The sequence below is a fragment of the Hyalella azteca genome, unplaced genomic scaffold, assembly GCF_000764305.2.
Source record: "Hyalella azteca isolate HAZT.00-mixed unplaced genomic scaffold, Hazt_2.0.2 contig9978, whole genome shotgun sequence".
Classification (NCBI taxonomy): domain Eukaryota; kingdom Metazoa; phylum Arthropoda; class Malacostraca; order Amphipoda; family Hyalellidae; genus Hyalella; species Hyalella azteca.
In genome coordinates this window covers 98,154-113,071 of record NW_025940034.1, presented here as the reverse complement: position 1 = coordinate 113,071, position 14,918 = coordinate 98,154, and the positions used below count along the sequence as shown (strand labels likewise).

Here is a 14,918-nt window from a genome sequence, read left to right as displayed (position 1 = left end):
TGTGTCTGCAATAATTATTGATTGTCTCACTGCTAGACCGATGTGACTGTAAGAATTATTGATTGCCCCACTGCTAGACCGATGTGACTGTAAGAATTATTGATTGCCCCACTGCTAGACCAATGTGACTGTAAGAATTATTGATTGTCTCACTGCTAGACCAATGTGACTGTAAGAATTATTGATTGTCTCACTGCTAGACCGATGTGACTGTAAGAATTATTGATTGTCTCACTGCCAGACCTATGTGACTGTAAGAATTATTGATTGTCTCACTGCTAGACCAATGTGTCTGCAGTAATTATTGATTGTCTCACTGCTAGACCAATGTGTCTGCAGTAATTATTGATTGTCTCACTGCCACACCAATGTGTCTGCAGGCTATAAACACCTACTTTATCAGCTCTATTTCGGCTCAGGCTGTGTAATAGAGTCAATTTATATGCAAGAATAATCATAGGTGATTATATTATTCAATTAATTTTATTTTAAATTAGTTTCAGTGATATTATTATTATCATAGAAAATTATATTATCCAATATTGTGCACTTAGTGCGTTAATAATGAACGTGTAATTAGTGTTATAATTGCGGCACGCTTAATGCGGTGAAAAATCGCATCAGTGATTGCGATTTATCACCTCATATTTTTTATATTTCTTCAATATGTTAATTGATTATTATGTTGATTTTAATTTTTTTTGAACAGCTTTATGTCTCTTTTTTGACAGCATTATAATATAGAATTAATTTATAATATTATTAGTTGTTTCCTCATTAACATTAAAATTCAATTCTGAACCTCTCCAAATGATTCCTACTGAAGTCCACGGAGTTAGCTCCTAATATTCAAGTTACTTTTTGAAAATCCTCTCTCTATATAAATGTTAAATACATATGAGCTTTAGGCAGGCTGCCCTGCCGTAACTGTCGTAGAAAAATAAGGCTATCAATTAGGCAACACTATTTGCATATGATTTTCCAGATATTCGAGCTGATTGGCATTCTGTCGAATCATACCTTGCAACAGAATTCAAATATCCAGAGTTACACGAGCACCGTAAAGTGACGAAACTTTCTCTTTTAGAATCTCTCAATGCCATGTTTGCATTGAATAATTAAATGCTCATGATTCGGACGGAAATTCTGTGAACCCAATTCACACGAGACAACGGAGACACCTATACTAAGCTGGTAACTCAAACAACACGACTGTTTTTAACTTCAAATGTTTGAACAATGCTAGAGGAAAGATGTTGATTGATATCAATACTATGCGAGCTGGAATTTAAAATAAGTTTCAAAGATCCCTTTTGTGTGAGCGAATAATACTCGCGCAGAATTCTGCGAGTGAAGAGAATAAAGAATGAGAAGAGAGTAAAGAATGAGAGTTTCGGAGAAGGTGAGTGATGTATGTAACTCTGGTAATAAGGAAACTGGGGAGACTTAAGGTTGATTTTAACATTTAATATGTCAGTTAATGAAAATTAGTGTTCTCTCTTCAATGAAAATTATTGCGCTGTCAGCCAAATAACAGAATAAGTTTTAGAGCGGTTATGAACAAAACCCAACCATTGGAATTGAACTGTTTTCAATTTTGGCCATAAAGAACCTACTCGAGAGACATTATTCTCCATAGTTTGGACCAAGTAATCATGTAATGTCCGTGGTTCAAAACCGAGCCACTGATTCGTTTTAAATTCTGATGTAGAATAATTTTCCATCTATTTATATGATGGATTCAATTTCTTTAACCAGCTATTTAAGACCGAGAACAACATGTAGTTGGCTCTATCGATTTGTCGAATGTTACGAAAAATTTTTCCTATTTTTTCATTGAATGAATTAAGTCACTTAAAAAAATTTCACGACACGGACAGAGGTCACATGCTAAATAAAGTGGCAGTCGAAAGAAGTGCAGTCGAAAAGGATGATTACGTATTTCCGAATGTTTTTCTAATATGATATACATAAAAACTTGCATATTCATGCTTATATATCAAGGTATAATCTTAAATTTACTTCAATTCATTTCCAATCTACATCAATTCCTTCTTACTGCAATGATGTAACCGCACAGATTATTTTGACACAGGATAAAATAAATCTACTGACCTGATCAAGAAAGATGGCCAAGCGAAATCATGAATTCAGGAGCGGGCATGAAGAGGAACGCGTAAAATGAAAATAAATTAAGACTTTCAGAATGAATCAGCAGGAGAGGGAGGCTCGGTGCGCCGAGCTATAGAGTATCGGCGACTGGAATTTATGTTCCGTAAGATTGCTTTCACCGTCGCCTTTGCCATGTAAACCTGCAACCTCTCGGATAACTTTGTTGCTCGAGAGCAAATAATGTGCAAGGTGAAAAAAATGTACCTGCATCTTGATCGAGAAGGTCTGGCATGGAAATCGTTGATGAATTTTCGTGGATAGAAAGCTCTGCTCAGAAATCTTTAATTTATATAATATTATTTAAAAGAATATTAGAAATTTAAGATATGATGTACAATATCAAAATCCGAAAAAATATGTACTCGATGTAATGAAGGGCTACATAGAATTGAGTTTCACGGGCAAATTACAGTGTATAGTTTGAGTTATTCAATTTCATGTAATTTGATTATAGGCATATAATATTAGCAGGTTTCTAAATTACCTATGGCGACTAGGCGACTGATATAACTCGACAAATCCGAATAAATTATATTATTAATAATTAACTTATAAAGTTTCCTTTTCAGCATTTAATTAGGGAAGTTGATGTCATTAATGTCAGCCGCACGAGGTCGTTACATTAGATTTGTAATTAAGTAGTAAAAGCCAATTTTAATGATCAAAATAATTCTACTTAATGAATCATTCGAAGTAAAGTGCACGCTATCTGATTAACTAGATTTTCAGAAACATGTATTTATTTCGTAAGTGACATTTGTATGTGGAATAATTTGTGTAATATCACGTGTAAAATGGCCCAAAAATGTGAAAATATTTCGTTGAACCACAACACGAAAAATCAGTTTGAAATTTTTTTATTAAGAAGGAGGGTGTTCATATAGTTAGTGTTGAGGTGTTAGTTTTCCTATTCCTTTCCTGTAGTTGCCATAAGCATGGTTCGAGTAAAGGGTTGCTAAAACAACGATATTTGGCCATGAAAAAATGTTACATATTCAAAAAAATATATCTAGAACAAACACATGTTATCCGATTTCGATTTTCCGTGTAGAAAAAAAAACACATTTTTCAGATGAAAACTTCTAGAGCATTATTTTCTAACATTAGCAAAAAAAGGAGAGTATATAGTTGTGGATAACTTTGCTTTATTGTACAATTATTTTTTGAAATTTTTCCTAATTTCAAAATTGTTTTTCTTCTTCATTAACGGCGGTTAAATTTTTAAATGAAATTTTGAAAGACCTGCTACGTTGAAAAGTTACTGTAGGGTACAAAGACGGAGCATAGGTGAAATCATCTTCAGACTTTAAAGTTAAGTAGAAAAGATGAATTTTTTACCATATATTATTATTATTTTTTAATTTGATTGATCCTCTCAATTCTCTTGTGAAAATAAAATAAGGCTGGCATCACTCCGCACAAAAAAGCGTTTTATATTCGCAATTGTAATTTGGACAGCATATTGACTTTTTTTGCTCGCATAGAGTTTTGATTAGATCGTCGAAAATTATTTAATTAGAAGTTATGACTCCTCTGCATTAAAATAGTAACCTCTAAGGCTATGGAATATCATTAACAGATTCAGAAACCTTGGGATTATATTTTAATAAGCAGGAATGTCAGTGACAGTTTGGTCAAGCTTTGAAAATACTCGGGCCTTTTTTCTTCAAGCTATATCAGCTGATTTCCCCCCTAACGCTTGAAGTTTCAAGCATTATTTCCCCCTAAGTTTCTAATATGTTCGTGCAACATATAATAAAACGCTCACATGAGACAATATAACTCAAGGATCTCGTTTTAGTAACAAGGCAACGTTTGAAGTAGCACTCACTGCTGCTGCTTGTTCTAGTAACCGGACAACGCCTGATGCAGCACTTGCTGTTAGAATACCTGTTTGCGAATGCTGCAAGCAGCAGCAGCAGCAGCAGTAACAGCAGCAGCAGCAGCAGCAGCAACAGCAGCAACAACAACAGCAGCAGCAGCAGCAGCAGCAGCAGCAACAACAACAGCAGCAGCAGCAGCAGCAGCAGCAGCAACAGCAGCAGCAGCAGCAACAACAGCAGCAGCAGCAGCAACAGCAGCAACAACAACAGCAGCAGCAGCAGCAGCAGCAGCAGCAACAGCAGCAACAGCAGCAGCAGCAGCAGCAACAGCAGCAACAACAACAGCAGCAGCAGCAGCAGCAACAACAGCAGCATCAGCAGCAGCAGCAGCAGCATCAGAACTTCGACATGAGATGAAAGCCGTTGCAGGTGCACCTTGAATTGCTCCGTTAAGCGATCCAATCACTGGCTGCCATTAAGAGCGCCCTTGCAATTGTTCTGAATCAATTTACTGAAAGGTCTTGTATGATTGGAACATCTTCACGCCCGATTCTTGGATTACGAATGCCTGGATGATCAGCAACACTGATTGAATCACCTTCAATGGACTAACTGGTATGTTCTTGATTATTCTAATCCCGTATAACGGGTAGCAGCTAGTAACGAGCTCCAGAAGTTCTAGCACGAAAAAAATTGACCATCTGGGGCTGAAATAAATGAATGCATGATTAGTAGAGAAGATTATTTTCTGTCATTTTTTGATGCGGTGAAAACGAACGAGAAGGCTTAGGAAATGATTTGCAAACTCTTCTCTCAAAAATGTATGTATTGTGGTGATGATAAGGAAATAATTTTATAGTTAACATAGGAAAATTAGTACTTTAACTTTAGTTGGAGTGGTAAACAAAGTCTTCAATGACAGAAGGAAAATAAGTGTCAGTGTTTTAGTGAACAAGTCGATATTCTTTTTCTTCAAACACTGGAAATTTAAAAATGATTTCCCGAGAGTAAATTGAACATAAGTTAGGCTGGAATGTAGATATCGTTTAAGACCGGGAACTATGAATTTAATTCATGGATGTAGTATTCCAAAGCATTTGATGAGTAAAATTAATACAGAGGACGTTTATACGTAGAGTAAAAGACGATTAATTGCAAATTAATTAAAAGAAAGTTAATAAGTAAATCATATACATACTTACCATGCGCTTCGTTTCATTGTGCAGTTGTAGTAAAAACGTCTTGCAGAGTAAGTATTACGCCTCAGTCAATCACTAATTATCTGATCATCGTTTCATGCATAGCATCACCACCTACCATACCAAAATTTAAAATATAAGCATTTGAATTAAAGTTTTGAGTCGGACGATGAAATTTACTCTCTTAATATCAATATATATTTAATTATTTAATGCAACTTGATTGAATTAAACTAAATTAAATTTTTATGTTATTAGTTTTTCATCTGCATAAACTAAATTTTAATTATAAAGAAAATATTTCAGGTAGTGACCGCATTTGATAAATTCTTCAATGGCGATTTAAACCTCCACTATGCTAAATTTTTTAAAATACATACGAATAAATATTTCGTATAATACTTACTTTCTTAAACTGGTTTCTGAAATTTTAATTTTTGTTTATTTCAATGCTTGCTCACGAAAGGGATAGAGAACGCCAATCTTATATTTTATTTACTAATTAAAAAACTTTATTTCGTCTACATTCCACGCTAATTAATAATAAGTGATAGATGTGATATCGTTTAATGGGTTTACGCTCACAAAGACTATAATACGTTAATAAGTGGAGTCTTTTCTGTTGGTCCACAGCCCAGGAGCACTGGAACTTTTCATTATATGTATAACGTCTCTAAATATTTTTCAATCGTCACTTGAATACAGACTTTTGTGGAGCAATTAAATTTGACAGACGATCTCTATTGTGACATTGGAAATTAAATGTTCCGTATCATGTTACACTCGTAAAATTTGTTATATCCTGCAGATATGTAGAAATAAAAATTATTGTAACCTACGCTGTGGTTGAATAAACTGCTTTGGTTTTTAATACTTGAAAATTTCGTTAAAAAACAGTTCTACGCTCATTAGGAATGCATGAAGAAGTTTGACAATATTGACGGTAGGAGATATAAAAAAATGCGGCAACATCCCATCAATACGATTTCAATCATGCATCATATTTATTATGTCTTTGGCAGTTGAATGTCGGATTTTTTCAAGAAAGGTCAAACATTCACGTAAGTCGTGACCGATCCTCGTCGGGGTCTCCATAAACATGCCATCTGCCGCAAACATCTTGTAGACACTCGAGTCCTTCTAATCCCGCAATATTGCGCTGGGAATTAAACTGGAGATCTTCAAAAGAAATACTAGCTCATTTTCTGGGCATGAATAACATGTTTGAGCTGCCGCATGAGGGTAAGCGGTGTTGACATGGCTTCTGTGACTACGCAGAGACGACTTCAATTGCGGCCAACTGGTGGAGCTTGTGATAAACATACATCATAACTGGTGTTTGTGATGCCCAACATATTTTTTAACCTATCTAAAAAACTAAAATTACAAAGAGCAATGAATTAAAAAAAATTTCTCTTCTATACTTCACTGAAAGAAAATTTAAATTTCAAGTTGAAATTGGAAATACGTGCAGATCGTGTGTTAAAAAATCTTAAAGTTTTTTACAGGTTCCATAAAAGAGCGCTAATAGATTGATGAATCTCTGTATGTTTGCTACAACTGCTTCAGATAATATAAGATACAATTTAAAAATTTTATCTCAAGAAAAAAATTCACGATACAATTTATTAAATGGAACTGCGGCAGCTTGAAATCTACTATGAAAAATTTCCACTCCTCTACTACTATGAAAAAATTTTCAAAGGCTGTGCTGATGAATGATAAAAAGATTATAGCGATTGCATTTTTAGTCGGCCTCAAAAGGAATTTTCCATTGGGCTTTCCTGCCATTTGACAGTTTAATAATTGAGTACTTTTTAATATTTATAGAGCACTGAATCGATGGGAACATTATAGTCGATGATGACTGTTGTGGCGGGTTCCATAATCCCGATATACTGTCTCTGCCATAGAGAGACCCAGAACGCGCATAGAACAGTTTTCTTGAGACGCGTGAACGAATTACTTTGTTGTGTCAGCATAAACTTCGTCGTCTTCCACGCCATCGACCGCAATTAGAACCATGTATGTCATGATATAGGAAGCTAAGATGTCTTCCATTGTAAACCTAAAATAATCTTGACGTGAAATTTATACTTGGACGTGTTAGACGTGTAATTTTGTATTTGTATTTTTGAACAACGTCTTTAATGTTCTTTCAGTTTACAATTTGCAAGTATAGAGATGAATTCCTTGGTTTCCTTTGCCCAAACTTCGTCGCCTGCCCGAAGTCGCCTGTTGGAATATGAAGAAAAATCTCCCTTTCATGATGAAAATTAACTCTTAATTACAAAATAAATTTGATTTAGACACTTCTCTTTCTCAGCTGCAGTCAGGTATAATGAATAATTCATATTAGTTCTTTTAACTTATTGATTTTCGCTCGGCTTAGAATCTGTGTAACCACCTAATCATAAACAATCATGAGAAGCACAGTCATGAAATAGTGATGTCAGTTAAAAATGTTAGTGATGGCCGTTCAGAAGCTGTGGATGACTACGGATAATAATAGACTAAGAGCGTGAAAACTGTAAAATTTAATCGGAGATCTTAATAAAGGCCCGGCTTGTATGCGTTGACAACACTTGATATTGATGGACTGAATGAAATATTAAGCCACAAATTTAAAACCTCTTTTCCTTAGGACTTGTATCGTCAAAAACTCTTCTCAGTCTGTTATACATATGTCAAGGTTAGACATACGTATGATTGCAAATGAACGGAAATATAATCTTAGGCAAGATAAAAAAATTCGCTAAATCAAGATTAAGATAATTATATCACAGCATATATTTCTGGCTAGTCATTCAATACTCATGAAATTCAATTATAATTCTTGAGGATTAAATTACAAATTTAATGCGTACCATGATTCATCGCGATGAAGTATTTTTCTTCTTTTTCGTTAGCTTTTCGCCTGCACTAATTTGCGCTATTTTTAAGATGATATTCTTTCTTCATCCCAGTTATATCTTCAATAAACTCCTTTATTCCCCTTTCACTGGAATGCGATTTTACTGAACGCTGAATGCCCACTCGATAAAATAGATCATAAATGAAACATGATAAACTTTGAAGCCAAATGGTAGAGAAGCCCGCGTAATTTGATTAGTGGGCGAGGTCAGTATTTTTGCATCGTCGTGTACCATTTTAACGTTTGCAAAACGTGTTTTCAAAAGGTAGAATTTCAATAAACTCCATAAATAATAATTAATAGCTCACAAAATATTGTTTTTATCTTCGACAGTCTGTCATGAGAGCCGTTGGAAAGAACGAAAACCAATACCATTGGTATACCGCATTTATATGCAAGTTTAAAGTATCATCCTGTGCGCTAAATTCAAATACTGACTTCGGTCTTTTCGTAAAAATAGATCAATTAAAGTTTTGATGAATTTTGAAAGCTTCATGACAATAATAGGAAAATGTATTGCATGACTACTCGATATTTAACAAATTTTAAACATTTTCACTATTGGGATGAAGCGTTCATTTCATTTTTCCCTTAATTATCCTGTCCAAAAATGCATCAATGTTAAATATTTTATAACAAACCCGCTACACAGCACGCCGGTTTACAGTTAGGAAGAGCTCTGCAGAAACTCGTTTTTTCATCAGCAATTTATAAGATAATTTTCCATCAATAACTGCTGAAACGACAGTCATAACTAGATCTTCGTGCAAACTGCAATTGAATGCCGTATTTATCATGCAACCGGTTGACCACTCATCATGGATTACTGAAATTCATAAATGAAAAATTATTATATTATAAAAATTCTCTTTTTATTATTAAAATAGCATCACCCATTATTAATTGAATAATTCGCATGTTCATCCAAGTAACCATTGCATCTGTTTCTCATCTCTAATTAATTTGATTATAGTACGAGAATCATAGTTCCAATATCCATCATTTAAATTATTATTCTAAGACGTTTCCTTCAGCCCCCAAAAATGGTCTCAACTTTGAAAAATCACTAGAGCTTCAATATTTATCCGTTAAAATTTGTCCAGGTTCACACAAAGTGTTACTTTTTCTACCAAGTAAAAACACAGTGAAACTTTGTTTTGCTGAAGCAGCGTTTCCTTTTTTTCACCTCAAGCGTTGGCCTGCGCCGAGAGTTAGTCCCGGGTCCTGGTGAAGAACCTCTATTGGCTTCGTTGCGGCTCTTGCTGCTTCAGAAGAAATCGCACGTGTAGAAGTTTTCGAAAAAATTCAATAATTTAGAGTTCTACTCACTAACATTTGTTCAATAAGTTTGGCTTACTTTTTTATGATTTACACACTAATTTAAGAAAAGTGAATACTATTTAGGTTTTCAATCAGGATATGAGATTGTCAGTGTTTGTTTGAGCGGTAGGATGCTAACTAGGATACAAAGCATCCGACAATATTTTAAAAAATCATCTCGACATTTTAATAGTAACCTTGCTTATCCAAATAAACGCGCAAAGACTCAGTAAAGTTTTTAAGGCTTAAAGTAAAGTAATACCCATTACTGCTCTCGAAGTTGCATGTTCGGGAAGTAAAATTTAGTGATACTTGTCTTTAAGTATAGTGAAGTTAAAGCCTGTCTACAGAATTCATTTTACGCAAAGTCTATAAAAAGTTATCACTCGAAACTCTGCGCAGTTTCTTCATTCTGTCCTTTAAAATGCTTCATGAGTGTCTGCTTATATGACTAAATAGCGTGTACAGCGGACCCCTACAGCCTGTATTTTGGTTTTTGTTGTCAGTAGTTCGGGTGCACTCCTAAACTTTCTACTGTAAAGAGGCATTCAGAGGAAAAAGTGCAAGAGGAACAACGTGGGAGTTTCTGAAGATGTTGACAAGTTCCCTTCTGAGGTTTTTCTACGTTGATTGCTCTTGGTTGGTTGAAAAGGTTTTGCTGTAATTAAGTTCATGTTTTCAACAAACTTGAAGCAAATGAAGCCTGAAGCATATAAATGCAGTGAAGGCAAACAATTATTCAAAGCTAACTGTACAAGGCTCATTGCAGATAGATCTATGTAAACAGGTTTAGGTGAAAAAAGAAAATGTATGTAACCTATATTCTACATGGTTATCATGAATTTTAAAGTTTACAGCTCCATCTCTAACAGGCATTTGAATAATTTCCAACAATGGCCCTGCACCCATTGATTTGACAAGTAGAATAGAATCGTCAATCGTGTGCTGAAATGCCTTTCAGTTTCTAGTCAACAAGCGCTTTGACTGAGTTCCGGTGAATAATATAAAATTATTGGGGATTATTGATTGATTGATTATATTTTTATTGAGTGATTAAATGATTATTTAACGCGATTTATGAACTTACGGTTTTGCTAATTTTCAAATTTTCCGCAATTATTGAATAAGCAAATTAACTCTTCGCAAGGTACGTAAAAATACTTGATCATGCAATTAACTTGAATCGTCCTAAGCGCAGCCAGGACATCTTTTTCTAAAATTATAAACGATAATTTGAAAGCTCAGTGTTTTGAACCCGCTGCTCTGGTACACGCGCTTGAGCGATGGTCTTGGTATCTATTGGAAATGGCTTTACCGGTCGCGTGATAAACGACCTGCAACATAACTCGCCTGGATCCTACAGACCATATCGCGGCCCAGAAAAAAACGTTAAATTATTTTATAAAAGCTTTAGCTCAGTTTCTATTGCGCTTAAAGAACATAAAAGCATATCTTAATTCCGGATGATATTAGAATGCATGTCTTTCTGCTTGAACAGTTTCAATAGGACACCGTTTTTTAATTTATATTTATTTGTTCGTAGTCGTTCCACTCTGAATCCAATTTTTAGGACTTTGCTTTTTATAACAGACTTGACTCTATCCTAAATATGGGGATTGATATATGCTTCCAGCAGATATGGATGTTGGTAGTTAGGACTCGTAATGGCAGACGGAATCTGGGGCAGGAGAATTGGATACCGGATGTTTAGCTCCTAAAACTGCCGAAAGTCTTGGAAAACTGAAATGAACGAACGCACATCAAAGTCATGTTCTTTTACAGTGCCATAATGACCTCTGTAGCTTTAACCTAGTTTACAGCAATGAACCCACGCTATCGCCTATGAAACTTCTGCTCACTGCTGGACGATGCGTGCGGGACAATTTAGACTTCGTTTATGGCTTTGACGATTCCCGTCTCTAACAGTTTTTGGGATCTTGACCTGAATGAGAAACTGAATAATTTTTGCAACACGTATTATTTTTCCATTTCTAACTGAAGCCAGTCGATATTGAATATCTATTCAAAGAGGAAATGGTTCTCAAACCAGTACATTTTTTTGCTCGCGTTATAGTTCGAGTCCAATTTTTAGTTGAAGCGCAAAAATTTTCAGGAATTTAAGAAAAGCTCTGATGAATATTTGAAGAGCGGAATTTGTTAGCATCCAATTCAAACAAGAAAATGATGACCTAAATTTCAACTACTGAAGAAGCATCTCTTTTTCTAGTATATTTTTCTGTCTTTACCTTTGGCAAACACTACGAGGAATAAAGCGCTAAGTTTCCACAAGGTCGTGTTTATTCAGGAAACACATCTTATAGACAAACGAAAAACTTCTGGCCTGGCTGATAGAGCAGTCAGAGAATACATATAAAGCACTTGACACAGCTGGCTAATTTGGAACATCGAAATGCAACACGAAATATAATGATGGGATGAACGTAATTATGGTTGAATTAATACAGGTATTAATTCAACCATGAACGTGATAGCGGAACTGAATTACTTTACAAAGTAAAAAATTTCCTTTTATTTCATGCATTATTATTTTTAAAAATGTTTTTAACAACTAGGAATAAATGTAATGATATATTAGTTGACGATAAATTTGTAAAGAAGTTATACCTATTTTTATTCCGTTGAAATACAGATGTAATAGATCTCTTCGTCCCGCACTGGGGTATATTTTTTTATCTAAGCTGCTGTTTTTTTTCTAAAAATTGTTTTCAAACTTCCCAAAAAACTACAAATTCTTATAATATGATAATACTATGATTTAGTAGTGTCGGTGCCTAAAATCAGGAGGTATTTACCTACTGTCGATTCTAAAAATCACAGAATATTAACAAATAGCTGAAGGTCTCGAACACGCAAAGCATTGATTGCAACGCCAGCTCGCGAATGGCTTAATAATACAGAAATAAATATTTAATAATAATTCATAGCTTGAACGAACAGATTATGAACGCGTTTACGAGAGCAGATTATACTTCTAGGTAACAAAAAATGTACCTCAGTACTCACTGCAGTGAGTGACAGAGAGCGCATTTTCTCGTCCGTCTGTCTGTGAAGCCACGGACAGACAGACGGACGGATGGGCATGACGAGCACAAAGCGATTTTTTCCATAAATGAGAATATGCGCTAAAAAGGGGGAAAGCAGAAGCCTGATTCCTACTTAATTTTAAGCTTTGCGCTTATATTCAATTTCTGGAAGGTATTTCTTCATAAATTCAGAGTTTGTAATCAAAGTAACAATAATATTCGATGAGTTTATATTTTATATCTGCCGCTCCCAAAAATTGTTCAAGATATGTTATCGATTGTTTAAAACATTGGAAAATATTGCCGGTTTATAGATTTCCAAAAACTAGGAGAAAAAGTTGTTACATCATTCAAATTTTTTCAACTGGAACGGTCAGCGTTCCAGAATTGGAGAAAATTTCATAATCTATAAATTTAAAGATTTAAATGCAACGTAATGTCGTAGACCAGAATCCGTAATCACTTTAGACCATACAATTACAAGGCTTAAATTATTTCCTTCTTGTAAGACCTGAAGCCTTCTTTTACGATCATCACAGGAATTACGATCTCGGCCAGGATTTTAGTGCCCGCCAGTCGCAGACTAAAGACGACTAAGCAGATCATTTCCAGTCATCGTGCACAAGAGCGGCCGCAGTGAGCAGTGAAGTGAGCAGAGGAGCCGAGGCAGTGGGCAGTGAAGTGAGCACAGGAGCTGAGGCAGTGAGCACAGGAGCCGAGGCAGTGAGCAGTGAAGTGAGCACAGGAGCTGAAGCAGTGAGCAGTGAAGTGAGCAGAGGAGCCGAGGCAGTGAACAGAGGAGCCGAGGCAGTGAGCAGTGAAGTGAGCAGAGGAGCCGAGGCAGTGAACATTGAAGTGAGCACAGGAGCCGAGGCAGTGAGCATTGAAGTGAGCACAGGAGCCGAGGCAGTGAGCAGAGGAGCCGTCGTGGTGAGCAGTGTGGTGGCGCAGAGCCAAGCCTCCGCGTCGCGGTAACGAGCGCAGTATTGACATCTGCAGCGCGGCGCATACATGCACACAAATGAATGTGTTAAACTGACCAAACTCAGACACACTTTCTACACGTAGACTTGATTCTATTGTCGAGTCAAAGTGGGTCAGAAAGACCCACACAAAGGCAAAAGTGCATCGCTATCTGAACAAGGTTTTATTTATTACCAAGGTTTGGATTAATTGAATATTTAATGGATATAATTATCTGAATATAAAAAAAATTATTCTGATTTGCCTAAGTACCGTGCACTGATTAAAGAATATTGCTGGTAACCTTTCTCCCCGATGCAATAACAACAACAAAAGTTATTGCATTTTCCTGGATTATAATAACGGATTATTCTTTTCATGAGAACGCAAAATTCTTATTGGTTCTCACATTTTTTAATCCCCTACAATCACAAAGTAGAAATTTTATCTAACAATCTCAATCGTTTGCTAAGACTTGTTGACAGTGAATGACTGGCTGATATTCCAGCCGCAGCATCAGTGCTGAGCGAGCGGGTGTAGTGAGCGGTCGTCGGGTGTCTGCTGTCCGTTTGTCGACCTGCCCGAACTGAAGACTTGACCACAGTATTCCTTAAAAGATAGCATATAAAATTATAACTCACTCATCAATTTATTGAATATAGATATCAACGGAATTAAATGATGGATTATGCGATAACATAAATTATATAAGTTAATAATTTTTTCGAAATCCGAATTGAACTACAGGTGAACCTGCAGTTTGTGTTTGCTGCCGGAAAAATAATAGTTTGATATGAAGAATGCGATGTTTAAATAGAAACGATTATTGCATAAAATGTTATATTATAGAGTGAATTTACTGTACTTCTGTTAAAATTGATGAAAACGAATTTCTGAAAGCCGCATTAGTGTCTTAGCAATGATAATTAGTTCATAGAGGATAATTTGTTGATCGTTTCTTTCATAAAAAATGAAGCAAACTAATAATAAACTTATTCCTAATTGTCAATCTAAAAGAATTACTTTCGCCATTTTAAAGTTGTATGATTCCAGAGACATTTTATTATCTGTCTAACCCTGTTGAGTCCACGTTGTATCCACGAGCTGGAATCTCAATTACCTTATGCAATGAATTAAAATCCTCAGGAAAAGGCCATTATTTTTCTATTATGTACTTGAGTGTTCAGATGATTGAGACTGAAGCTTCATATCTGCCAGCCCATCCATCGCACGGAGACAGCATATTTATCTGAAAATTAACGAGCAGGGCTTAAGCCAGGCAGATTTGTGATGACAATGAATGATACGCAGAATTATAAATAATTTGTACCTATAAATATAGAAACCTAATTAAAGGGTAATTAATGTTAATATTTATGAGAAGGACGCCATGGGCCTACTTGTAAACGGTTAAAATTCGTTTGAACGATCACATTGAAGAGGACTGATCTTTATACCTAATAGGAATTAAATTTATGAGTAA

At 35.4% G+C, this 14,918-nt stretch overlaps 1 protein-coding gene across 1 annotated transcript; it reads right to left on the bottom strand.

Moving 5' to 3' along the window:
- Positions 1 to 13,074: 13,074 nt before the first annotated feature.
- Positions 13,075 to 13,485, bottom strand: LOC108680082 (pupal cuticle protein G1A-like). The gene has a single exon (XM_018168841.1). The coding sequence runs from the start codon at positions 13,483 to 13,485 to the stop codon at positions 13,075 to 13,077; it is 411 nt and encodes a 136-aa protein (XP_018024330.1).
- Positions 13,486 to 14,918: the final 1,433 nt, after the last annotated feature.